The following is a 27,810-nucleotide window of genomic DNA, read 5'->3' as shown; positions in this document are numbered from 1 at the left end:
GAGAAGAGAGGAGAAAGAGAGAGAGGAGAGGAAAGAGAAAGGAGAGGAAAGAGAGAGAGGAGAGCAAAGAGAGAGAGGAGAGAGAGAGAGGAGAGGGAGAGAGGGGAGAAAGAGAAAGCAGGGAGAAAGGAAAGGGGAGAGGAGAGGGAGAGGTGAGGGAGAGAGAGAGAGAGGGGAGGGGGAAAAGGGGTGAGAGGGCTTGAGGAAGGGCATAACCCAGAGCCCACAGTACGTCCGGCCCCACGCGCCCCAGGACCTCCATCTGGAATTAGACACAGCCTCTCCCAGAGCAGGAAGAGGAGATGATAGGAATATTTATTGTGCGTGCGTGTGTGCGTGTGTGCGTGTGTGTGTGTGTGCGTGTGCGTGTGCGTGTGCGTGTGTGTGTGTGTGTGTGTGTGAGTGTGTGTGCGCGCGTGCGTGCGTGCGTGTGTGTGTGTGTGTGCTCGCTCATCCTTGTGGGGAAGAGGCCTGCTCTGCACATGTTCCCCGGCAGGAGAAGAGAGAGAGTGATAGAAGAGAAAGAACTAGAGAAGACGGGAGAGTATGATGTCATGAGGACAGAATGTGTAAAGCCTTCCCTCCCACTCCTTTTGTCTGCCTCACATTTTTGTGGGGGCTCCATTTCTCTCGTTTTTTTTCTCACTCTCCCCCCCCCCTCCCACTTTCTTTCTTTCCTGTCTCTCTCCCTCCCTTCTCACAGGAACTGCCTGTTGGACTGGGAAACACTTCTCCTCCCTTTAACGATTCCTTTTCTCTCCATCCTTCTCTCTTTCTCTCCATCCATGACATTGAGATAGACCATTCTGGTCTCACTGGAGCGCTAGAAAGCAGCGATCTGCTGGAATAAGTCACTCTCAGCTGCAGGACCATGGTCTTACTGTCGGCTCTGTGTTTGGCACCGCCACCCACATGCCCTTCAAGCCAGCTGGGCCTTCATGGGGCTCTTGGGTGCATGTGTGTAGGTGGGAGGGGTGGTTTGGTGGGAGTGGTGGTGGTGGAGTTTGCAGGTGCTTTCAGCTTGTTGTTCTGCTGAGACATTCGGGTACAGGGTACAAGTGAACTTGTGTCGTGTTAGTGACCAACATGCCGGCTTTCCCAATGGAACTTGAGCTCAGGTAAGAACAGATAGATGTTATGTGGAGAGTGGGTGTAGTCTGAACTCTAGCTGTGAATGAGTTCTAATGCTGATTGTAATAGAAATGATTTCATTTGTATTGTTTTTAGCGGAGAGTTCTTTGATGCCATTAAATTAAACCAGTTAGCACAATAGTAGTACATGTATTGTTTGTAGTTTATTTGTTTCTACAATTGTAAAGCGAAATTGGGTCCTTGAAAAACGCTATAAAATATAATGCATTATTTGTATTATTTCTGTGTGAGAGGGCTGAGAGAGGGCTGGGAGAGGGCTGGGAGAGGGCTGAGAGAGGGCTGGGAGAGGGCTGGGAGAGGGCTGAGAGAGGGCTGAGAGAGGGCTGGGAGAGGGCTGGGAGAGGGCTGAGAGAGGGCTGGGAGAGGGCTGAGAGAGGGCTGAGAGAGGGCTGAGAGAGGGCTGGGAGAGGGCTGGGAGAGGGCTGGGAGAGGGCTGAGAGAGGGCTGAGAGAGGGCTGGGAGAGGGCTGAGAGAGGGCTGGGAGAGGGCTGGGAGAGGGCTGAGAGAGAGCTGAGAGAGGTGCTGGGAGAGGGCTGGGAGAGGGCTGAGAGAGGGCTGGGAGAGAGCTGGGAGAGGGCTGGGAGAGGGCTGAGAGAGGGCTGGGAGAGGGCTGGGAGAGAGCTGGGAGAGGGCTGGGAGAGGGCTGAGAGAGGGCTGGGAGAGGGCTGAGAGAGAGCTGAGAGAGAGCTGGGAGAGGGCTGGGAGAAGGCTGAGAGAGGGCTGGGAGAGGGCTGGGAGAGGGCTGAGAGAGGGCTGAGAGAGGGCTGAGAGAGGGCTGAGAGAGGGCTGGGAGAGGGCTGGGAGAGGTGCTGGGAGAGGGCTGGGAGAGGGCTGGGAGAGGGCTGAGAGAGGGCTGGGAGAGGGCTGAGAGAGGGCTGAGAGAGGGCTGGGAGAGGGCTGGGAGAGGGCTGGGAGAGGGCTGAGAGAGGGCTGGGAGAGGGCTGAGAGAGGGCTGAGAGAGGGCTGGGAGAGGGCTGGGAGAGGGCTGGGAGAGGGCTGAGAGAGGGCTGAGAGAGGGCTGGGAGAGGGCTGGGAGAGGGCTGAGAGAGAGCTGAGAGAGGTGCTGGGAGAGGGCTGGGAGAGGGCTGAGAGAGGGCTGGGAGAGAGCTGGGAGAGGGCTGGGAGAGGGCTGAGAGAGGGCTGGGAGAGGGCTGAGAGAGAGCTGAGAGAGAGCTGGGAGAGGGCTGGGAGAGGGCTGAGAGAGGGCTGGGAGAGGGCTGGGAGAGGGCTGAGAGAGGGCTGAGAGAGGGCTGAGAGAGGGCTGGGAGAGGGCTGGGAGAGGTGCTGGGAGAGGGCTGGGAGAGGGCTGGGAGAGGGCTGAGAGAGGTGCTGGGAGAGGGCTGGGAGAGGGCTGGGAGAGGGCTGGGAGAGGGCTGAGAGAGGGCTGGGTGTTTATGTTAGATCTATGTAGCTGTATGTGTGGGAGAGAGATGTTAGATCTATGTAGCTGTATGTGTGGGAGAGAGATGTTAGATCTATGTAGCTGTATGTGTGGGAGAGAGATGTTAGATCTCTGTGGGAGAGAGATGTGAGTGGATATTTGTGTCTTTGTGTGAACTCTGTAGCTGTGCATTTTACAGGAACTCTGTGCGTGTGTGATCTCTGTAATGGTACGTGTCAGAGGCCTGTGTCGCAGGAACTCTGATCCTGAAACAGATGTTTGGTGGGTCGCGAGGGGCCGTGTGAAGCTGTGGACTTGGAGACCAGAGGGAGTGTGTGTGCATGTCTGTCTGTCTGAGTGAGACTGCGTATGTGCATATGTGTGTGTGTTCTCTCGTGGGACAGGATTGAGTGAGTGAGGGATGGAAAGAGGGGGTGAGGAGGATGGGGGAGTCAGGGGAGTGGGTGCAGGACGAGTTTACAAAGGGTCACCGTTTTCCATAATATCCACCCCCACACTAAACTCCTTACAACTGAGGGGCTTTTACACTGATATCCACTCCCCAAATCCTGCCAATTCCCTCGCTCTCCTCCCTCCCTCCCTTCCATCGCTCTCTCTCTCTCTCTCTCTCTCTCTCTCTTCCATCGCTCTCTCTCTCTCCCATCTCTCTCTCTCTCTCTCTCTCTCTCTCTCTCTCTCTCTCTCTCTCTCTTCCATCTCTCTCTCTCTCCACTCTCTCTCTCATCTCTCTCAATCTACTCCCATCTCTCTCACTCTCTCTCCCATCTTTCTCTCTCTCTCTCTCTCTCTCTCTCTCTCTCTCTCTCTCTCTCTCTCTCACTCTCCTCCATCTCTCTCTCACTCTCTCTCTCTCCCATTTCTCTCTCTCTCGCTCTCTCTCTCTCTCTCTCTCTCTCTCCCATCTCTCACTCGTCATCATCCCTTCTTTATTGTGTCACTTCAGTCTCAAAGCTTTGGAGAACTCTCCAAGGGATTTCTTCTTTAATATCCAATATGTATTAGTGTGGTCGGCTCCAGAATGGATCTGATGTCTTACTGTTCAAATAAAGTGCTTTGGAAACTGAGCTTCCACTAACGTTAAGGAGACAAAACCTTCACTTTGCTGGAGTATTGAAACATCATTCTGAGATGTTTTGAAACATTACACGGTGTGTTGATTGATTAACATGACTTAATCACGAGTTATGCAACACCTTGCCAGGGACTGGGAGAATTACCGGGAACGATTGAAAACACTCTTTTGGTATTTCAAGTTCTGTTTAGTGCAGAATTATACCACTTCTTCTATAGTATTGACTTCATTGACTTATGTATCTGATCATTTGCCAATTTAACCCATTTTGGCAGGCATTGTTGAGCACAGTGTTTAATACACCAGTGTTAACTAGAGGTTTTACAACAAGCATTGCATGATGCTGAATTTTGCTTCTACTGTACCATCAAAAGTTCCAAATGTGGGAATGGGCCATCTCATCATTGAACTTCATTTTGCCTGACGGTTCAATGCATAGAACAATGTCTAAAATCATTTAGAATAATCATGACATTGTGTCAGCAGGTGATTGTGATGTAAATAACTGCTAGCCACTCTCAGGAACAACTACACAGACCTGAACGAGGAAGGAAAAGTAAATGGAATGACAGTTATAAATGTATGTGGGTATTATTAGTTCTACAGCCTTTTTGTTTGTTAAGTTGCCAAAATAGTAATTTCTAGTTGAATGAACATGTGAGTCAAATTGAGCAAACACATCATTTTAATTTGACTGAATTTTTGCCTACCTTTTATCGTGTTGGTATGTTGGAGATAAGTTTTGACCAAGTAAACATTTTAAGTTCAGGTAACATTTTGACCCGAAAAAAGCTGGGTAAACCACAAAAAAAGCTGGGTAAACCCCCAAAAAGCTGTGTAAACCCCCCAAAAAGCTGGGTAAACCCCCAAAAAGCTGTGTAAACCCCCCAAAAAGCTGGGTAAACCCCCCAAAAAGCTGGGTAAAACCCAAACAAAAGCTGGGTAAACCACAAAAAATAAGCTGGGTAAACCCCCAAAAAAAGCTGTGTAAACCCCCAAAAAAGCTGGGTAAACCACAAAAAAAAGCTGGGTAAACCCCCAAAAAGCTGTGTAAACCCCCCAAAAAGCTGGGTAAACCCCCAAAAAGCTGTGTAAACCCCCCAAAAAGCTGGGTAAACCACAAAAAAAGCTGGGTAAACCCCCAAAAAGCTGTGTAAACCCCCCAAAAAGCTGGGTAAACCCCCAAAAAGCTGTGTAAACCCCCCAAAAAGCTGGGTAAACCAAAAAAAAAAGCTGGGTAAACCCCCCAAAAAAGCTGTAGAACCAGTTACATAAAAATATTTAGTTTAAACATTATTTTTCATATTTTTTTTACAGTGCACCTTCATTTCGTTGATCTCCACCCCAAACAAGTAACAGATGAACAGCATGCTATTCTCATGCTTAAATTCAAGGTCAGAATACACATAGAGAGAAAAGTGCATAAAATTAAATTCCATTCCATTTAGGCACGCTTAACTCTGGTCGGAATTCCCTCCTAACTGCCTGACATCAGCTTCCCCTGGCAGAGACAGAGACAGAAATAGAGACAGAGAGACAAAGACAAAGAGAGATAAAGTCCTTTTTTCCCCTCTCAATGTTGCTTCAACCTATTGCTCTCTGCTATGGGGACAAATGGATTCCCGGAATTGGATTACGTTCTTGTTTACTGCAGGGATTTTTTTTTAAAGGTAATATTGTCTGTTTGATCGACTACATTGCAGTCGGACTGCACAAAATCGCTGCTATATAAATCATCTTGTTTTTCCAAGAACTTTGCGTTGTGTGATCAAGCTAAGGGATTCTTTACCTCACCTTGCTCAAACTCATCTCAAACACGCTGAACTTCTGATCTTGATGGCCTGTCTGTCCTCTGACCTCTCTGCCCCTCTGTCCTGTAGGAGTTTGAGAATGCCGAGGGGGAGGAGTACCAGGCGGACCTGTCCACCCTGGCGTCCCCTGCATCCCAGAGCGGACCTGATGTCTACATCCTACCCCTCACTGAGGTGTCACTCCCCGTGGCCAAACAACCAGGACAATCAGGTAGGACCTACATGTCTGAGTCTGATAAAATGAAATGACACTTTTCTCACTTTTCCTCTTTCTCTCTCGCTCTCTCTCTCCCTCATTTAATATCAGTTAAGTTTGGTCCAGTTCAGTTCAATTTAAATACATTTCTTTCCAAGAGGCTTTAAGCATTTCAAGTCAGCTCTGTGAGGAGGGATGTTCAGGGGATGACTGTCAGAGAGAACCATATCAAATTCATATAGTCACTTTCACAGCTTTTCTCAAAGGGAATACAATATAAAAGGTTGCATAAAAGGTCAAATAAAGGTGAGACAATAAAGGGAAAAGTTTTGTGCCGTTATTCTCTTCTTGACAAAGTGATGGAAACCTTGCAGTAGACTAGAGTGTTTTCAGTGAGGAGTCTTCAAGGATGTCAGGGCATACTGTACTGTATATTCTGGCTCTTTAGCCCACAAAGTCTCCCCAGAGTCAGTGACCAACGCCCTAACACTGGACCACTGGGCCTATCTCTGGGCCTATCCCCATCCCCCATCCCCAATGCCCTGGACCACTGCTGGGCCTATCCCCCATCCCCAATGCCCTGGACCACTGCTGGGCCTATCCCCCATCCCTACTGCCCTGGACCACTGCTGGGCCTATCCCCATCCCCAATGCCCTGGACCACTGCTGGGCCTATCTCCCATCCCCAATGCCCTGGACCACTGCTGGGCCTATCCCCATCCCCTATCCCCAATGCCCTGGACCACTGCTGGGCCTATCCCCATCCCCCATCCCCAATGCACTGGACCACTGCTGGGCCTATCCCCATCGCACTGGACCACTGCTGGGCCTATCCCCATCCATTCCCTGGACCACTGCTGGGCCTATCCCCATCCCCAATGCCCTGGACCACTGCTGGGCCTATCCCCATCCCCTATCCCCAATGCCCTGGACCACTGCTGGGCCTATCCCCATCCCCTATCCCCAATGCCCTGGACCACTGCTGGGCCTATCCCCATCCCCTATCCCCAATGCCCTGGACCACTGCTGGGCCTATCCCCATCCCCTATCCCCAATGCCCTGGACCACTGCTGGGCCTATCCTCATCCCCACTGCCCGGGACCATGGTTAGGCCTATCAAATCAAAGTATATTTGTCAAATGCGGCAAATACAACAGGTGTAGACTTTACTGTAAAATGCTTAGTTACGAGCCCCTAACCCACAATGCTGAGTTAAAAAGTAAGAACAATTCTCGAGAAAAGGAAAGAAGAAACAGTAACACAATAAAATAACAATAATGAGGCTGCATACAGGGAGTACAGGTACCGAGTCAACGTCCAGGGGTATGAGGTAGTTGAGGTAATTGAGATAATACTGTATGTACATGTAGGTAGAGATGAAAGTGACCAGGATAGATAATAAACAGTGTGTCAATATGTCAGTGTGTGTGTGTGTTTTATAGTATGTGTGTGTGTGTGGGTAGAGTCCAGTCAGTGTGTGGGTAGAGTCCAGTGTGTGGGTTGAGTCCAGTGAGTGTATGGGTAGAGTCCAGTCAGTGTGTGGGTAGAGTCCAGCGGGTATGTGGGTAGTCCAGTGAGTGTGTGGGTAGAGTCCAGTCAGTGTGTGGGTAGAGTCCAGTGAGTGTGTGGGTAGAGTCCAGTCAGTGTGCGGGTAGAGTCCAGTCAGTGTGTGGGTAGAGTCCAGTCTGTGTGGGTAGAGTCCAGTCTGTGTGGGTAGAGTCCAGTCTGTGTGGGTAGAGTCCAGTGAGTGTGTGGGTAGAGTCCAGTCAGTGTGTGGGTAGAGTCCAGTGTGTGGGTTGAGTCCAGTGAGTGTGTGGGTAGAGTCCAGTCAGTGTGTGGGTAGAGTCCAGTGTGTGGGTAGAGTCCAGCGAGTGTGTGGGTAGAGTCCAGTGAGTGTGTGGGTAGAGTCCAGTCAGTGTGGGTAGAGTCCAGTCAGTGTGTGGGTAGAGTCCAGTGTGTGGGTAGAGTCCAGTGAGTGTGTGGGTAGAGTCCAGTCAGTGTGTGGGTAGAGTCCAGTGTGTGGGTAGAGTCCAGTCAGTGTGTGGGTAGAGTCCAGTCAGTGTGTGGGTAGAGTCCAGTGAGTGTGTGGGTAGAGTCCAGTCAGTGTGCGGGTAGAGTCCAGTCAGTGTGTGGGTAGAGTCCAGTCTGTGTGGGTAGAGTCCAGTCTGTGTGGGTAGAGTCCAGTCTGTGTGGGTAGAGTCCAGTGAGTGTGTGGGTAGAGTCCAGTCAGTGTGTGGGTAGAGTCCAGTGTGTGGGTTGAGTCCAGTGAGTGTGTGGGTAGAGTCCAGTCAGTGTGGGTGCCGGGGTAGAGTCCAGTGTGTGGGTAGAGTCCAGCGAGTGTGTGGGTAGAGTCCAGTGAGTGTGTGGGTAGAGTCCAGTCAGTGTGGGTAGAGTCCAGTCAGTGTGTGGGTAGAGTCCAGTCAGTGTGTGGGTAGAGTCCAGCGGGTATGTGGGTAGAGTCCAGTGAGTGTGTGGGTTGAGTCCAGTCAGTGTGTGGGTAGAGTCCAGTCAGTGTGGGTAGAGTCCAGCGAGTGTGTGGGTAGAGTCCAGTCAGTGTGTGGGTAGAGTCCAGTCAGTGTGGGTAGAGTCCAGGTAGTGTGTGGGTTGAGTCCAGTCAGTGTGGGTAGAGTCCAGTCAGTGTGTGGGTAGAGTCCAGTCAGTGTGGGTAGAGTCCAGTCAGTGTGGGTAGAGTCCAGTCAGTGTGTGGGTAGAGTCCAGTCAGTGTGTGGGTAGAGTCCAGTGAGTGTGTGGGTAGAGTCCAGTGAGTGTGTGGGTAGAGTCCAGTCAGTGTGTGGGTAGTGTCCAGCGAGTGTGTGGGTAGAGTCCCGCGAGTGTGTGGGTAGAGTCCAGTCAGTGTGTGGGTAGAGTCCAGTGTGTGGGTAGAGTCCAGTCGGTGTGTGGGTAGAGTCCAGTCAGTGTGTGGGTAGAGTCCAGTGAGTGTGTGGGTAGAGTCCAGTCAGTGTGTGGGTAGAGTCCAGTGTGTGTGTGGGTAGAGTCCAGTCAGTGTGTGGGTAGAGTCCAGTCAGTGTGTGGGTAGAGTCCAGTGTGTGTGTGGGTAGAGTCCAGTCAGTGTGTGGGTAGAGTCCAGTCAGTGTGTGGGTAGAGTCCAGTGTGTGTGTGGGTAGAGTCCAGTCAGTGTGTGGGTAGAGTCCAGTGAGTGTTTATAGAGCCGACACGTCAGTGAAAAAAAAAGGGTGTCAATGCAATTAGTCAGGATATCCATTTGATTAACTGTTCAGCACTTTTTTGGCTTTAGGGTAGCAGCTGTTCAGGAGCCTTTTGGTCCCAGACTTGGTGCTCCGGTACCACTTGTCGTGCAGTAGCAGAGAGAACAGTCTATGACTTGGGTGGCTGGAATCTTTGACAATTTTTAGGGCCTTCCTCTGACACTGCCTGGTATAGAGGTCCTGGATGGCAGGGAGATCGGCCCAGTAATGTATGGGCCAAACGCATTACCCTCTTTAGCGCTTTATAGTCAGATGCCAAGCAGTTAGCATACCAAGCGGTGATGCAGCCGGTCAAGATGCTCTCAATGGTGCAGCTATATACATTTTTTAGGATCTGAGGGCCCATGCCAAGTATTGTCAGCCTTCTAAGGGGGAAGATGCGTTGTCGTGCCCTCATCAAGACTGTGTTGATGTGTTTGGACCATGATAGGTCATTAGTGATGTGGACACCAAGGAACTTGAAGATCACGATCCGCTCCTCTACAGCCCCGTTGATGGGAATGGGTGAACAGGGAGTACAGAATGGGACTAAGCATGCTCCACTGAGGGAGCATGCTTAGTTGCAGAGGGAGGTGTTTAATCACAGGGTCCTTAGTTTAGTGATGATCTTGGAGGGCACTATGATGTTGAACGCTGAGCTGTTGTCAATCAATAGCATTTTCATGTACAGTATGTGTTCCTTTTGTCCAGGTGGGAAAGGGCACTGTGGTGTGCAATAGAGATTGTATTTTCTGTGGATCTGTTGGGGCGGTATGCGAATTGGAGTGGGTCCAGGGTGTCTGGGATGATGGTGTTAATGTGAGCCATGACCAGCCTTTCATGGCTACAGATGGGAGTGCTACGGGGTGATAGTCATTTAGACAAGTTACCTTGGCGTTCTTGGGCACAGGCATAATGATGGTCTGCTTGAAACATGTTGGTATTACAGACTCAGACGGGAGAGGTTGAAAATGTCAGTGAAGACACTTGCCAGCTGGTCAGCACATGCTCTGAGTACGCGTCCTGGCAATCCCTCTGGCCCTGCGGCCTTGTGAATGTTAACCTATTTAAAGGTCTTACCCACATTGGCTACGGAGAACATGATTACACAGAACAGCTGGTGCTCCATTGTATGGTTCAGTGTTGCTTGCCTTGAAGTGAGCATCGAAGGTATTTAGCTCATCTGGTAGGCTTGCATCACTGGGCAGCTCGTGGCTGGATTTCCCTTTAATCCGTGATAGTTTGCAAGCCCTGCCAAATCCAACGAGCGACAGAAATGGTGTAGTAGGATTCAATCTTAGCCCTTTATTGACACTTTGCCTGTTTGATGGTTTGTCGGAGGGCATAGAGCGATTTCTTATAAGCGTCCGGATTAGTGTCCCGCTCCTTGAAAGCGGCAGCTCTAGCCTTTAGCTCAGTGCGGATGTTGCCTGTAGTTCATGGCTTCTGGTTTGGATATGTACGTACGGTCACTGTGGGGACGATGTCGTCAGTGCACTTATTGATGAAGCTGGTGACTGATGTGGTGTACTCCTCAATGCCATCGGATGAATCCCAGGAACATTTCCCAGTCTGTGCTAGCAAAACAGTCCTGTAGCTTACCATCCGCTTAATCTTACCACTTCCGAATTGAGTGTGTCACTGTACTTCCTGTTTGAGTTTTTGCTTGTAAGCAGGAATCAGGAGGATAGTGTTATGGTCAGATTTGCCAAATGGAGGGCGAGGGAGAGCTTTGTATACGTCTCTGTGTGTGGAGTAAAGGTGGTCTAGAGTTTTTTCGCTTCTAGTTGCACAGGTGACATGCTGGTAGAGATGAGGTAAAAACAGATCTCAGTTTTCTTGCATTAAAATCACCGGCCACTAGGAGCATTTTCTTAATTTCTTATGGCCCTATACTGCTCGTTGACTGCGGTCTTAGTGCCAGCACTGGTTGTGGTGGCAAGTAGACAACTACAAAAAATATAGATAAACTCTTTTGGTAAATAGTATGGTCTACAGCTTATCATGATGTATTCTAACTTAGTATTAGAGATCACGCACCAGCTGTTGTTAACAAAGAGACACAAACTACCCCCCTTGAGCTTACCCGATGCTGCCGTTCTGTCCTGTTGATGTATAGAAAAAACAACTAGATGTATATTTTCCATGTCCTTGTTCAGCCACAACTCAGAGAAACATAGGATATTACAGTTCTTCAGATCACGTCGATAGGATAGTCTCGAACAGAGCTCGTCCAGTTTATTCTCCATTGATTTTACGTTAACCAATAGAACGGATATAGACGGTTTAATCCACTTCCCGACGTAGTCTCGTCAGATCTCACACACTCACACACACACACACACACACACACACACACACACACACACACACACACACACACACACACACACACACACACACACACACACACACACACACACACACAAACATCTGCCTGTAGTGTAATCACCCTGGCCCAGCTGGCCAAACCCACATTCTCTCCCTCTCTTTCTCTCCCTCTCTTTATCTCCCTCTCTTTATCTCCCTCTCTTTCTCTCCCTCTCTTTCTCTCCCTCTCTTTCTCTCCCTCTCTTTATCTCCCTCTCTTTCTCTCCCTCTCTTTCTCTCCCTCTCTTTCTCTCCCTCTCTTTTTCTCCCAGTCTTTCCTTTCGATCCGTAACAATAGCCCTGGTTGTCTGTTGACGTGTAAGATATGGGGCTGATGCACGCAGATACATTCATGACATCGGAAGGTCGAGCTGAAATAATGACTTGTACCACACAGTTGGGTGTGGGTCAGTTCATAGGTCAGTCTGCTGCTTGACCAGCCATTCCAATATACTGTTCCTCAAAGCCTGGGCTCATATACATAAAGCTTCTCAGAGTAGGAGTGTTGATCTAGGATCAGTTCTGTCTTTTAGATCATAATGAATATTATTATATGGACCTGATCCTAGATTAACACTCCTACTCTGAGACCCAGCACAAAGAGTGGATGACATGAGAGTAATCTTGTCCCCAAGGTGCTTAACTCATAATGTTGAAATATGATTGTGGACCATCACAGAAGGCTAGTGGAACAAGTTGTGGTACTGTAGGCCTATGTGGAACAAAACCATCTGTTCTGTATGTAGGTTGTTTTCTGTATAGCTGTGTGGTGTTTCTGTAGTGATTAGGAGGCCTATAGGGACACACAGGGCTGGTTAAGGGCGGGGGCTTGGGCAGCTAGGGGGCTGAAGTCAGAACCTCGATCCGCTCTGACCACTCCCTATGATCTCACCATAAGACCATGTGGCTGCTGTCCGACGATCGACAGATATACTCTCTCTCTCTCTCTCTCTCTCTCTCTCTCTCTCTCTCTCTCTCTCTCTCTCTCTCTCTCTCTCTCTCTCTCTCTCTATTCAAAGGGCTTTATTGGCATGGGAAGCATATGTTTACATTGCCAAAGCAAGTGAATGGAGAGGTAGACGGGGAGTAGAGGGGGAGCAGAGGGAGAGGTAGAGGGGGAGTAGAGGGGGGAAGCAGAGGATGGAGGTACAGGGGGAGTAGATGGGGGAGGTAGAAGGGGGAAAGGTGGTAGACAGAAGGGGGAAATGTGGGGCTGGTACTATTGCCTACCCCATACATGTAGACCTTGGCTGGGTCCAGAGTCAGAAATGGTCCCCAATAATACCCACCCTGATACAGCTGTGCTATACTGTCACACATACACTCACACAGGGTTCACTGGTGAGAACACACACACACGCACACGCACACACACACACACACACACACACACACACACACACACACACACACACACACACACACACACACACACACACACACACACTAACGTGTGCTTGGTCAAACACATTCAACTAAAACCTCCATGCCCCCATTGAGTTCCACAACTCCAGTATGTCAGTATTCCATTATGGCTGTGTAGGATTATCCAAGGACGGCCCTACACTATCCCATCAGCAGCCCAAGTGTGCGTCCCAAATTACACCCTGGTCGCTTTATAGTGCACTACATTTGACCAGGGCGTCAGCTCTAGCCAGGAGATCAGACTGTCTGCTGCTGCCATGAAGATAATGGGAATTCCATTTGGCACTGAGTGATTTAGTCTCCTCGTCTTTCAAAAAGACTTCTCATCTGTCTTGCCTGGCAGCTAGCCTCTGTATAGACCGATCCTCAACAACACACAGCTGAGAGAGAGAGAGAGAGAGAGAGAGAGAGAGAGAGAGAGAGAGAGAGAGAGAGAGAGAGAGAGAGAGAGAGAGAGAGAGAGAGAGAGAGATAAAGAGCTGTCAGATAGCTTTTTTTTATTACTATTGACGTGAAATACTGTGAATTTATGGTAGTATGGATATGCTCATGGCAGTTACTATGGCCCGCTTTGGCCTGTCCTTTAATCCTGGTCCTGGAGAACCGCAGGCTATGCAGGCTTTTGTTCCAACCCAGCACTAAGACACCTGATTCCACTAATCAAAGGCTTAATAGACAGTTGATTAGTTAAATCAGGTGTGATAATACATGGCTAGAAGAAGACCAGAGTTGAAGACGTTCTAAAGCGAGTTCTAAGTTCTAAGAAGTTGAAGTTCCAAGCCATTCTAGAAGCCATTTCAGATGTAATGGCGTAAACTCTAGTCTAAATGGTCAGTTATCACTAGATGCCCAGTTCACCACCAGTGTTGGGATTAGTTACCAGTGTTGGGATTAGTTATTGCATATTACTAGTTACATTAATGTAACACGTTACCTTAAAATATGACTTTGTGTGGAAAGTAATGTGATTACTAGTTATATTGCTTTTGCGCTACTTTCATAAACAAAATCAAGAAATCTGTTGGAAGGAGGAAGACGAGTTGCGATCGCTCAACCAAAGATGGGCTACCTAGAAGGTTTGATCGCTAGTTTGTCTTTTCATCTGTGGTGCTGCTACTTACTGACTCAAGTTTGATCCGTAGTTTGTCCGTTCATCTGTGGTGCTGCTACTTACTGACTCAGGTTTGATCTGTAGTTTCTCCTTTCATCTGTGGTGCTGCTACTTACTGACTCAGGTTTGATCTGTAGTTTGTCCGTTCATCTGTGGTGCTGCTACTTACTGACTCAGGTTTGATCTGTAGTTTCTCCTTTCATCTGTGGTGCTGCTACTTACTGACTCAGGTTTGATCTGTAGTTTGTCCTTTCATCTGTGGTGCTGCTACTTACTGACTCAGGTTTGATCTGTAGTTTGTCCTTTCATCTGTGGTGCTGCTACTTACTGACTCAGGTTTGATCTGTAGTTTGTCCTTTCATCTGTGGTGCTGCTACTTACTGACTCAGGTTTGATCTGTAGTTTGTCCGTTCATCTGTGGTGCTGCTACTTACTGACTCAGGTTTGATCTGTAGTTTCTCCTTTCATCTGTGGTGCTGCTACTTACTGACTCAGGTTTGATCTGTAGTTTCTCCTTTCATCTGTGGTGCTGCTACTTACTGACTCAGGTTTGATCTGTAGTTTGTCCTTTCATCTGTGGTGCTGCTACTTACTGACTCAGGTTTGATCTGTAGTTTGTCCTTTCATCTGTGGTGCTGCTACTTACTGACTCAGGTTTGATCTGTAGTTTCTCCTTTCATCTGTGGTGCTGCTACTTACTGACTCAGGTTTGATCTGTAGTTTGTCCGTTCATCTGTGGTGCTGCTTTCCTGTGCTAGTATACAAGTGGGCTCCCGAGTGGCGCAGCGGTCTAAGGCACAGCGTCTCAGTATTAGAGGCTTCAGTAGAGACACGCTGGTTCGTATCCAGGCGTATCCAGGCGTATTCGTATCCATCTCAACTGGCCGTGATTGGGAGTTCCATAGGGCAGCGCACAATTGTCCTGGCATTGTCTGGGTTTGGCAGGTGTAGGCTGTCATTGTCAATAACAATTTGTTCTTAGATGACTTGCCTGGTTAATTAAATGCTGCTTAATTAGCAATGTATATTGAAAGTCAAACATACAGATTTCCTGTCTTTTCATTCAAAATCTTAAAAGATGTATAGAGTACACAGTAGAACCCTCTAGGTACTTTTCTACAGACCTGTGTGGCTCAGATGGTAGAGCATGGTTCTTGCAATGCCAGTTCAATTTGCACGGGAGTGACCGGTATGAAAATGTATGCACCTGTTACTGTCAGTCGCTCTGGGTAAGAGCATCTGCTAAATGACGTAAACGTTGAAGTGATCAATGGCGAAGATCAGAGGTGTGCCCTCTATACATTTCTATGGACAGACTGTGTCATGACATTTCTTCAAACAGCCTTTGTGTTCATGCTCCAGAACTAAATGAGGAAATGAGTTGGATCATGGAAACACACCAGTTAGAGAAATGAATCTGAAAGAGAATGCATGCATTGTTTGCCAAAATAACTGAAATAATATTACCAAATTTGAAAAAAAGTAATGCGTAATATGATGATGTAAGGGGTTATTTTTGTAATGCATTACCCCCAACACTGTTCACCACTGTGTCACAGAGCTGCTAGATAATAGGCTTAGTGTCTGTGTGTCTGTGTGGTTGGTTCTTGCTGGTACCATACAGTCCCAGGGTTAGTACCCAGACAATGGCTGGGATTCTCTTTAGAACAGATTCTGGATGAGCGAGCGCCCACAACCCAGGGAATGACTGGCCTCTGGAACATTACAGGGCATGGGCGTCAGATATGGCCCTCACACAGGGAGGGGTCTGTGTGGCCAGTCTGGGGGGTGGGCAAGGGGGTGACACTGCCACAAAGGATCTGTCTGTCCTCCTCTGTGAGTGTCATCAGTCGTTGCTGGGGGAGAGAGGGATGGAGAGATGGAGGGAATGAGAGAGAGGGATGGAGAGATGAAGGGAATGAGAGAGAGGGATGGAGAGATGGAGGGAATGAGAGAGGGGGAAGGACAGAAGATTAATGTTGCCGTCAGTCCATTCTCATTTGGATGTTTTTGGGACCGAGGCTGAGAGTAAGAGAGCGCAGGCTGAGAGTAAGAGAGCGCAGGCTGAGAGTGATTGAGCACAGGCTGAGAGTGAGCGAGAGTGCAGCCTGAGAGTGAGCGAGAGCAGGCTGGTGTGAGAGAGAGCAGGCTGAGAGAGAGAGAGCAGGCTGAGCGTGAGAGAGAGCAGGCTGGTGTGAGAGAGAGCAGGCTGAGAGAGAGAGAGAGAGAGAGAGAGCAGGCTGAGAGTGAAAGAGAGCAGGCTGGTGTGAGAGAGAGCAGGCTGAGAGAGAGAGAGAGAGAGAGCAGGCTGGTGTGAGAGAGTGCAGGCTGAGAGTGAGAGAGCGCAGGCTGAGAGTGAGAGAGAGCAGGCTGAGAGTAGGATGACCAAGGCTAAGAGGGAGAGAGTGCAGGCTGAGAGTGAGAGAGTGCAGGCTGAGAGTAGGATGACTGAGGCTGAGAGTGAGAGAGTGCAGGCTGAGAGTAGGATGACTGAGGCTGAGAGTGAGAGAGCTCAGGCTGAGAGTGAGAGAGAGCATGCTGGTGTGTGCAGTGGAGAGGAAAAGATAAATGCAGGACACAGGTCATCACCGTGCTACTAACAGATAGGTCAGGATGCAGCAAGGGGACAGGAGGATGGAGGCTGGGATGCCAGGCTCTGCTACTGACTGAAAGAGAGAGACCTTAGAGCACAGGGGTAGGCAACTAGATTCAACTGCGGGGCACTTTTTGTTGGAGTGAATGGTCGGTGTGTCGGAACATGATTATAATAATTTGTACACTGCAAATTGACCACAACTTGCACCAAACCCCCAAAACAGATAGTATTGTAATAGAGCAATGATTTCATACCTTGATTACATTGAGACACGATCACATATTCCTTTTTTTTATTTGTGGGAATACTTCAACTCATTTTTAGCTGAATTCCTGGTGATTTTACTGTATATATGTTTAACCCCTCCCCCCAAAAACTATTTTTTGGACCGTGTCTTTTGCTCCCATTTTTGTGTAATATCAAAACAAGTCAACCTGGCGAAGATTGTGTCTTAGAGGATAGTCGACCTATTGCAAGATGGATGACTCATATCGCAGGACGCTGGTGTGTATTTGGCCAGATTACATTTCTCTGAGGCTTGGAATTAGAAAGTCATTGTCAGAAATAAAACCAATGCTGAATAATAGTTGTGTCGTCAGGTCATTCTCTAAAATCTATTTTTTTTAAATGTTTTATCTGTCTCCCTAGTCCAACTCCTGAAATCCACAGAACTCGGCCGCCAGAGTCTTCTGTACCTGAAAGAGATCGGAGATGGCTGGTTCGGAAAGGTAAGACCACTCACTCTCTCCTCACTTTTTCTTGTCAATTCTTTTGGGTGTATTTTGGGGTTATTTTCACTGTGCTGGAGGCTACGATCCGGGGTTATGAGAGGTAGCTAGATTAAATGTTCTGTCAACTTCGGCAGGCTCACGGTTGTTATGCGCTGAGCTGTGATCCTACGTTTGTTTAGGAGTCAGCCTGTTTAAATGGCCGACACGCTACATTACCTGAAATATGTGTAACTATCGGTAATGCTGGGCTGATCCACATGCCTTTGATGTCTGCCTGACTACCTGACTGACTGACTGACTGACTGACTGACTGACTGACTGACTGACTACCTGACTGACTGACTGGCTGACTGGCTGACTGACTGGCTGGCTGACTGACTGACTGACTGACTGGCTGACTGGCTGACTGACTGGCTGACTGACTGACTGGCTGGCTGGCTGACTGACTGACTGACTGGCTGACTGACTACCTACCTGACTGACTGACTGACTGACTGACTGACTGACTGACTGCTGGCGCCTGGTACAGAGAGGGATAGAACGCTGCGGAAAGACTGGGATAGAACCGTGTAGCCTGCCCTCACAATGCAGCAGTTTTTAGTTAGCATTTCACTCTGTTTTTATTACTAGATAACACTAGATAACCATGTAACTCTGAGTGTTGGGAATTAGCTACTGTAACACTAGATAACCATGTTACTCTGAGTGTTGGGAATTAGCTACTGTAACACGAGATAACCATGTAACTCTGAGTGTTGGGAATTAGCTACTGTTACACTAGATAACCATGTAACTCTGAGTATTGGGAATTAGCTACTGTAACACGAGATAACCATGTAACTCTGAGTGTTGGGAATTAGCTACTGTTACACTAGATAACCATGTTACTCTGAGTGTTGGGAATTAGCTACTGTAACACGAGATAACCATGTAACTCTGAGTGTTGGGAATTAGCTACTAGATAACTGATTCTTGTCATTCTCTCGTTCCCTCCCTCTTTCTGTTTCTTTGTTCTGTTCCTTCTCACACTCATACACTCTTACACACACACTTTCCCCACACTTGTGTACCTTGACTGGGTATGTCCATTTGTGTGTGTGTGTGTGTGTGTGTGTGCTCTGTGACTGCATGCATACCTCTCTGTGTGTCTCTGTATCTCCTGGTCTGTCTCTTGTTGGTCTCTTTATGAATCTGCATGTCCTGTGTGCGCTTCTCTGTGTATCTCTCTATTTCCTGTGTATGCCTCTCTGTCTCTGTGGATCTCTCTATTTCCTGTGTATGCCTCTCTGTGTATTTCTCTATTTCCTGTGTATGCCTCTCTGTCTCTGTGTATCTCTTTGTGTCCTGTGTATCTATCTATTTCCTGTGTATGCCTCGCTGTCTCCTGATGTATCACTCTATTTCCTGTGTATGCCTCTCCGTCTCCTGATGTATCTCTCTATTTCCTGTGTATGCCTCGCTGTCTCCTGATGTATCTCTCTATTTCCTGTGTATGCCTCTGACTCTGTGTCTCTCTCTATTTCCTGTGTATGCCTCTGTCTCGGTGTATTTCTCTATTTCCTGTGTATGCCTCGCTGTCTCCTGATGTATATCTCTATTTCCTGTGTATGCCTCTCTGTCTCTGGGTATCTCTCTATTTCCTTGCATTTGTGTGACTGTCCACCTTTCACCTGAACGTGTGTGTCCTCCTCAACCATGTTTGTCCTCCACAATCGCCACCTCCATGTGTGTGTACTGTTTGGGAATTATTTTTTGTTGTCTCTCTGTGTCTCTCTGTGTGTCTCTCTGTGTGTCTCTCTGTGTTTCTGTCTTTATGTGTCTCTGTCTGTCTGTCTGTCTGTCTGTCTGTCTGTCTGTCTGTCTGTCTGTCTGTCTGTCTGTCTGTCTGTCTGTCTGTCTGTCTGTCTGTCTGTCTGTCTGTCTGTGTGTCTGTCTCTCTGTCTGTCTGTGTGTCTGTCTCTCTGTGTGTCTGTCTGTCTGTCTGTCTGTCTGTCTGTCTGTCTGTCTGTCTGTCTGTCTGTCTGTCTGTCTGTCTGTCTGTCTGTCTGTCTGTCTGTCTGTCTGTGTGTCTGTCTGTCTCTCTGTGTGTCTCTCTGTTTCTCTGTCTGTCTTGCTGTCTGTCTCTCGCTGTCTGTCTGTCTGTCTGTCTGTCTGTCTGTCTCTCTTTGTGTCTCTCTGTCTGTCTGTTTGACTTTGTGTGTATATCTTCCATTCCTCCCCATCTCTCCTCATGTCTGTCTGTGTGTCTCTGTGTGTGTACCCTGTGTGTGTGTCTGTGTGTGTGTCTCCCATGTGTGTACCCTGTGTGTGTCTGTATGGCTCCCATACCAGGTTATCCTGGGGGAGGTGAATGCGGGCCTCAACACCACCCAGGTGGTGGTTAAGGAGCTCAAGGCCAGTGCCAGCGTTCAGGACCAGATGCACTTCCTGGAGGAGTCCCAGCCATACCGGTGAACAGACTTTCTCTGTCTCTATCTATTCATCAGGCTTAAGCCATGTTTCAGTCAGGCCAATCATATCAAGATTATGATCAGTGATTAGTTCATTGACTATAACTGCCTTGAAAGTGAGGGATCTAACATTAAGTAGCCCTATTTTGAGATGTGAGATATCACAATCTCTTTCAATAATTGCAGGAATGGAGGAGGTCTTTATTCCAGTAAAATTGCTAAGGCGAACACTGCCATGTTTTGTTTTGCCCAACCTAGATCAAGGCACAGACACGGTCTCAATGGGGATAGCTGAGCTGACTGTGCTAGTGGCAGACTCCACTAAGCTGACAGGCTGGCTAACAGCCTGCTGCGTGGCCTGCACCCAACTCTCTGCCATTCTGCCAGTGTTTTGTGCCTCCACTAACTCTGCCATTCTACCAGTGCTTTGTGCCTTCACTAACTCTGCCATTCTGCCAGTGCTTTGTGCCTCCACTAACTCTTTGCCATTGTGCCCGTCCGTCTCCAGTGCCCTCCAGCACCCAGCACTCCTACATTGCCTGGCGCAGTGCACTGAGGTCACCCCCTACCTGCTGGTCATGGAATTCTGCCCTCTGGTGAGTACTGGACTGGATTGGATTGTCATTGCATCACTGTATATAGAACTATCTGTCTGTGGTCATTGCAGTCAGTAGCTTGCTGGACTAGCTGGAGTTCTATTGCTACAGTATCTCTCTATAGCCACTGCAGACAGTGTACAGTATGTATGACAATCATCATGGACTGGACTAGACTGGACTCTTACTTCACCACTGTGTCTCTCTGTCTCCAGACAATGCAGTCAGTTTAAGACAGGGTTTCCTAAACTCGGTCCTAGGTCCCACCCTGGGTTTTTTCCCTAGCACTACACAGCTGATTCATTAATCAAAGTGTGATGATGAGTTGGTTATTTGAATCAGCTGTGTAGTGATAGGGTGAAAAAGCAAACGTACAGCCAGGACCGAGTTTAGAAAACCCTGCTGTAAAACACTTAGTGTGCGATAGATTATATTTGGATGCATTCAACTGCCCCCCAGTGGCCAGATATTGTATTACTTGCTGAGTGGGCAATCAAATGATCATGTGGTGTCCATTCTGAGGGAAGACCTATATTTTTTTCATTTAGCAGAAACTCTTATCCAGATACATTTTTATACTGGTCACCCATGGGAATTGAACCCACGACCGTGGCGATGCAAGCACAATGCTCTACCAATTCAACGGGACTACATACAGTTAAAGACAGAAGTTTACTTTCGCTTAGGTTGTCATTAAAACTCGTTTTTCAACCACTCCACAAATGTCTTGTTAACAAACTATAGTTTTGGCAAGTCGTCTATGAAATCAAATTTAAGCATGACACAAGTCATTTTTCCAACAATTGTTTACGGACAGATTATTTCACTTATAATTCACTGTATCACAATTCCAGTGGGTCAGAAGTTGACTGTGCCTTTAAACAAATCAAATCAAATGTATTTATTTATATCGCCCTTCTTACATCAGCTGATATCTCAAAGTGCTGTACAGAAACCCAGCCTAAAACCCCAAACAGCAAGCAATGCAGGTGTAGAAGCACGGTGGCTAGGAAAAACTCTCTAGAAAGGCCAGAACCTAGGAAGAAACCTAGAGAGGAAACAGCTTGGAAAAATTCCAGAAAATTATGTCATGGCTTTAGAAGCTTCTGATAGGCTACTTGACATCATTTGAGTCAATCCTAGGTGTACCTGTGGATGTATTTTAAGGCCTACCTTCAAACTCAGTGCCTCTTTGCTTGACATTATGGGAAAATCAAAAGAAATCAGCCAAGACCTCAGAAATAAAATTGTAGACCTCCACAAGTGTGGTTCATCCTTGGGAGCAATATCCAAACGCCTGAAGGTACCACGTTCATCTATACAAACAATAGTATGCAAGTATAAACACCATGGAAGCACGCAGCCGTCATACCGCTCAGGAAGGAGACGTGTTCTGTCTCCTAGAGATGAACGTACTTTGGTGCAAAAAGTGCAAATCAATCCCAGAACAACAGCTAAGGACCTTGTGAAGATGCTGGAGGAAACAGGTACAAAAGTATCTATATCCACAGTAAAATGAGTCCTATATCGACATAACGTGAAAGGCCGCTCAGCAAGGATGAAGCCACTGCTCCAAAACCGCCATAAAAAAGCCAGACTATGGTTTGAAGCTGCACATGGGGACAAAAATTGTAGTTTTTGGAGAAATGTCCTCTGGTCTGATGAAACAGAAATATAGCTTTTTGGCCATAATGACCATCGTTATGTTTGGAGGAAAAAGGGGGAGGCTTGCAAGCTGAAGAACACCATCCCAACCGTGAAGCGCGGGGGTGGCAGCATCATGTTGTGGGGGTGCTTTGCTGCAGGAGGGACTGGTGCACTTCACAAAATAGATGGCTTCATGAGGATGGACAATTATGTGGATAAATTGAAGCAACATCTCAATACATCAGTCAGGAAGTTAAAGCTTGGTCGCAAATGGGTTGTTGTGGCAAAATGGCTTAAGGACAGCAAAGTCATGGTATTTGAGTGGCCATCACAAAGCCCTGACCTCAATACTATAGAAAATGTGTGGGCAGAACTGAAAAAGCGTGTGCGAGCAAGGAGGCCTAAAAACCTGACTCAGTTACACCAGCTCTGTCAGGAGGAATGGGCCAAAATTCACCCAACTTATTGTGGGAAGCTTGTGGAAGGCTAGCCGAAACGTTTGACCCAAGTTAAACAATTTAAAGACAATGCTACCAAATACTAATTGAGTGTATGTAAACTTCTGACCCACTGGGAATGTGATGAAAGAAATAAAAGCTGAAATAAATCATTATTTCTACTATTATTCTGACATTTCACATTCTTAAAATAAAGTGGTGATCCTAACTAACCTAAAACAGGGAATTTTTACTCGGATTAAATGTCAGGAATTGTGAAAAACTGAGTTTAAATGTATTTGGCTAAGGTGTATGTAAACTTCCGACTTCAACTGTAACTACACTCATTGACTACCTACCTACACTCTTTTCACTTCCATAAAGTCCTTCAGCCTACAGTAACTCGTGACCTAATTGTAGTGTAACTACTTGTGTAAGCATCATCCTTTATATACTATAACTATTGAATCTCTATTGAATATCTATTGAATCTCTACTATATATCCACCAGGGTGGGGGTCAGTCCCCTTAAAATTTTTGTCAATTCAGGAAGTACACTGACATTCCAATTCTCTTAAATTATTTTTCATGAGTAAACTTGTGGAATTATAATTTTGTTTACTTTCTGAATTGGCTGGACTTTTTATGGAATTGACCCCAACTCTGATCTCCACCATATCTCCTCATGTCACCAGGGTGATGTGAAAGGGTACCTGCGGAGCTGTCGGGCTGCAGACACAATGACCCCTGAACCCCTGATACTGCAGAGGATGGCCTGTGAGATCGCCTCAGGACTCTTGCACCTGCACAAACACAACTTCATACACAGGTCTGTGTTGCTCCCTCTATCTGTCTCTGCCACTATCTGTCGATTGATTGACTGATTGATTGATTTTCATTTGTCAGTAAAACAATAATATATATACACACACTGTACATACAGAAAACGTGACCAGGAAGTCAGATACTTCTTTTAGTTCTGGCCCCTATCCTTGGTATATATACAATGACTTCTGAAACTATTCAGACCCCTTGACTTTTTCCACATTTTTTTTTACGTCATTCTAAAATGGATTAAAAATCATTTAAAAAATAATCAGCAATCTACACACCATACCCCATAATGACAAAGTGAAAAAAGCAAATGTATTAAAAAGGAAAACAGAAATATATTTTTTACATAAGTATTCAGACCATTTGCTATGAGACTCGCAATTTAGCTCAGGTGCATCCTGTTTCCATTGATCATCCTTGAGATGTTTCTACAACTTCATTGGAGTCCACCTGTGGTAAATTCAATTGATTGGACATGATTTGGAAAGGCACACACCTGTCTATATAAGGTACCACGGTTGACAGTGCATGCCAGAGCAAAAACCAAGCCATGAGGTCAAGGCACAGATCTGGGGAAGGGTACCAAAATATTTCTGCAACATTAAAAGTCATCCTTCTGGAAGAATCTTCCTGGAAGAATCTTCCAGAAGGACAACCATCTCTGTAGCAGTCCACCAATCTTGCCTTTATGGTAGAGTGGCCAGTCGGAAGCCACTCCTCAGTAAAAGGCACATGATAGCCCTATTGGAGTTTGCCAAAAGGCACCTAAAGACTCTCAGACCATGAGAAACAAGATTCTCTGGTCTGATGAAACAAAGACTGAACTATTTGAATACCAAGCATCACATCTGGAGGAAACCTGGCGTTGGTGTTGGCAGCATCATGCTATGGAGATGTTTTTCAGAGGCAGGAACTGGGGGACTAGTCAGGGTCGAGGCAAAGATGATTGCCGCAAAGAACAGCGAGATCCTTGATGAAAACCTGCTCCAGAGCGCTCAGGGCCTTAAACTGGGGCAAAGGTTCACCTTCCAACAGGACAATAACCCTAAGCACACAGCTAAGACAACGCAGGAGTGGCTTCGGAACAAGTCTCTGAATGTCCTTGAGTGGCCCAGCCAGAGCCCGGACTTGAACCCGATCGAACATCTCTGGAGAGACCTGAAAATAGCTGTGCATCAACGCTCCTCATCCAACCTGACAGAGCTTGAGAGGATCTGCAGAGAAGAATGGGAGAAACTACCCAAATATAGGTGTGCCAAGCTTGTAGTGCCATACCCAAAAACTCTCGATGCTGCCAAAGGTGCTTCAACAAAGTACTGAATAAAGGGTCTGAATACTTAACGTAAATGTGATATTTAAGTTTTTGCTTTGTCATTGTGGGGTATTGTGTGTAGATTGATGAGGGAAAAAACGATTTATTCAATTTTGGAATAAGGCTGTAACGTAACAAAATGTGGAAAAAGTCAAAGGGTCTAAATACTTTCCGAAGGCACTGTATATATATATACAGTTACATAGACACAGACACAAGTTGTACTTGTTATACTACAAACCACTCAATGGCATTGTATGATAGTGATATTACCCTGATGACTGGTACCCAGTAGTCACCGTATTCTCCTTCTGGAGAAACCTAGAATGGCTGGGTTGAGGCTAGTTTACCAGAATCCTGCAGCTGTGATTGGTTGGCTCTTCTTCCTGGTTCCTGCTGGTTTCTTCCTGTAACAATATCCTGGTGCTGCCTGAGTGCCTCTTCATAGACTCCAGCATCAGTGATTTTGTTGCAGGGGGGGACCCCTTCTCTCCAGAGTGACCCCTGCTCTTTCTTTCACTGACGTCTACAACATCCACTTAATGAGGAATGAGGTCCCGTATGGTTCAATTGGTAGGTCATGGTGGTTGCTATGCCAGGATAGTGGGGTTGATTCCCAGGGCTGCCGATACGTAAAATGTATGCACGGATGATTGTAAATTGTGTCTGCTAAATGACATATATAATTATTAGGAATGGTTTGAATTGATAAGTAACGATGTAAAGACATTTATTGACTGAATTTCTATAAGTCTTTTAGTACAGTATTGAACATGTCAGACTACCCACGCATGGTCTCACCATGATAACGTGACTGTTATGCATAGACATCAATCAGTTATCCTCTAATGTAGAAATGTGTTCTCTGTGTTCCCTGCAGTGACCTGGCCCTGAGAAACTGCCTGTTGACGGCTGATGTCACAGTGAAGATCGGAGACTACGGCCTGTCACACAGCAAGTACAAAGAGGACTACTTTGAGACATCAGACCAGATGTACGTGCCTCTGCGTTGGATCGCTCCAGAACTCATAGATGAAGTCCATGGCAACCTTTTGGTGGTGGACCAGAGCAAACAGAGCAACGTCTGGTAATGAATGATTTAATTAATCAAACAATCAATCAATCAATCAGTATAGGTAGTCCATGGCAACCTTCTGGTGGAGAGAGCTCAGTTGGTAGAGCATGGAAGTTGCAACGCTTCGATAGTGGGTTCGATTCCAGGGATCATGGTAGAGAGAGCATTCAGAACCCAATTATCTAGTAATACAAGTTTAACCCTATGGGCCAATTTCCCTGACTCACATTCAGCCAAATCCTGGACTAAGAACAACTTCAATGTTTTTTAGTCTAGGACTAGGGCTGAATCTGTACCCGGAAAACTGTCCCTATCTAGAAACCGACACCATAAAATATGTGAACGTAATTAGGGGTTCACAGCAAAACCGTTTGTTATTCTTAATAAAAAATGTAAAAATGTTGACAAAGGATTTTTTTTTTTGGGGGGGGGGCTAAGGGATTGGTCAAAATAAGGCTGAGTTATTGACTAATCATAAATCTGTGTCCATTTAAACCACTCTGTAAATCCACTCTGATCTTGTGTCCTTTCTGTCATTCTGTGAACCCCGCAGATATATTTGCCAAATGTTTTTCCCAATAAATATTGGTGGTAATGCTTCAGGTGTTGTTCTTCTCCGTGATTCTATAGTGTGATGTTGAGAGGGTTTCTGTGGTCTTTCTGTTCTCTCTCAGGTCTCTGGGGGTTACTATCTGGGAGTTATTTGAGTTGGGGAACCAGCCGTACAGACACTACTCTGACAGACAGGTGTTAACCTACGCCGTGAGGGATCAGCAGCTCAGACTGCCCAAGCCCCTGCTCAAAATACCATTGGCAGAGCGCTGGTAAGTCACGCACGTACGCACACACACACACACACACACACACACACACACACACACACAGGGAGCAACACAGGAGCACACACACACACACACACACACACACACACACACACACACACACACACACACACACACACACACACACACACACACACACACACACACACACACACACACACACACACACACACACACACACACACAAGGGAGCAACACAGGAGCACACACACACACACACACACACACACACACACACACACACACACACACACACACACACACACACACACACACACACACACACACACACACACACACACCACACAATCTTACCTTTCCTCGTTCTAAACCTTAATAAGTAATCTGTGGCTCTCGCTCTATGTCCCATCAATATCTTCTCATTCTAGTGTCTCAGTGAGACAGACATCATATGCTGTGTCCCAAATGGCGCTGTGTTCCCTATCCAGAGCACATGGGTCTGGTCAAAAGTAGCAAACTAAATAGAGAATAGAGTGCGCATACATAAATATGACTGATGTGATGATGCATAAAACAAAATGAATCCAATCTCGTTATCTCTGAAGATGGGGGAGGTAATTAAACCCATCTCTCATAGGATAAGAATATGCTTGATTCCTCATCTCATCAACGGATTCCAATACAAATGCAGATACTGTGTGCTGGTTTTCATTTTCTTCACATTTCATTTGCATCCCAAATGGAACCCTATTCTCAAATGCACAACTTGGCCACTGCTGATAGATTCATTTGTGGTTCATTATATCTTCCTACATGTATCCCATGATTGTTGTAATGGTTATTTTGGTGTGTGTGCCATCTTGTCACCAGGTATGAGGTGCTGCAGTTCTGCTGGCTCCAACCAGACCAGAGGCCCGATACAGAGGAGGTCCACCTGTTACTCAGCTACCTGTGTGCCAAGGGGGCCAGTGAGGCCGAGGAGGACTTTGAGAGGCGCTGGAACTCTCTGCGTCCCAACCCCAATGCCGGCCGCAGCAGCAGCCTACATCACGGGGCCGGAGCCCTGGCCACTGGTACGTCATGTTCAGGACACTTTTTATGGCTCATGATTACTTTGTGTTCTGTGTTTTTTGTCTCGCACACATTGTGCGTCTCAGAAAAAAACAGAATCTGCTCTTTTCAATATCACTTTAGTTTATTAAAGGGAGACTTCACTGTTAAGAGTGTTTTTGGAGTCTCCCTACATCATTTTGATTGATGAGTGGGTGTTTCAGATGTAATTATGCACTATAGCAGTATTAGTTTTTATTTTCGCACCAGGAGTGTTCAACCAATGACGTCATCGGTTGATTGAGCCTGCTACCTGATATAAAAATGTATGGAGTCATGTTTTGTAGCAACTATTGTGGCCTTTGTGTTTTGCCAATTGTACGATCATGCTAGCAGCGAGTAGAAATAGTTGTCCTTGTTCAAGAGAGCCATTGAACTTGTCTCAACGATGTTCCTCTCTACAAGGACATTACAGGATATCTAGGTCTAGTATTATCCCTGGCTTTGTAAAGACTACAGCCTGATGGGAGCTGT

The 27,810-nt window shown here is 46.9% G+C and overlaps 1 protein-coding gene across 3 annotated transcripts in view; it reads left to right on the top strand.

Moving 5' to 3' along the window:
- Positions 1–27,810, top strand: part of LOC106589899 (serine/threonine-protein kinase LMTK1) — a 116,738-nt gene that overhangs the window by 73,337 nt on the left and 15,591 nt on the right. The window contains exons 1-9 of one of the 3 annotated variants that reach the window (XM_045710293.2): positions 719–1,118; positions 5,507–5,648; positions 16,990–17,069; positions 19,404–19,522; positions 20,031–20,118; positions 22,898–23,031; positions 25,229–25,435; positions 26,098–26,247; positions 27,097–27,299. In XM_045710293.2, the coding sequence (XP_045566249.2) occupies positions 19,491–19,522; positions 20,031–20,118; positions 22,898–23,031; positions 25,229–25,435; positions 26,098–26,247; positions 27,097–27,299 (814 nt within the window). In that variant the 5' untranslated portion in view covers positions 719–1,118; positions 5,507–5,648; positions 16,990–17,069; positions 19,404–19,490. Of the gene's footprint in view, positions 1–718; positions 1,119–5,506; positions 5,649–15,602; positions 16,846–16,989; positions 17,070–19,403; positions 19,523–20,030; positions 20,119–22,897; positions 23,032–25,228; positions 25,436–26,097; positions 26,248–27,096; positions 27,300–27,810 lie in introns of those variants that run through there. The other 2 variants (XM_014180316.3, XM_045710294.2) reach the window with 2 other exon arrangements.

Source organism: Salmo salar, chromosome 28 (genome assembly GCF_965601325.2).
Source record: "Salmo salar chromosome 28, fSalSal1, whole genome shotgun sequence".
NCBI lineage: Eukaryota > Metazoa > Chordata > Actinopteri > Salmoniformes > Salmonidae > Salmo > Salmo salar.
This window is presented reverse-complemented; position numbering and strand designations above follow the sequence as displayed.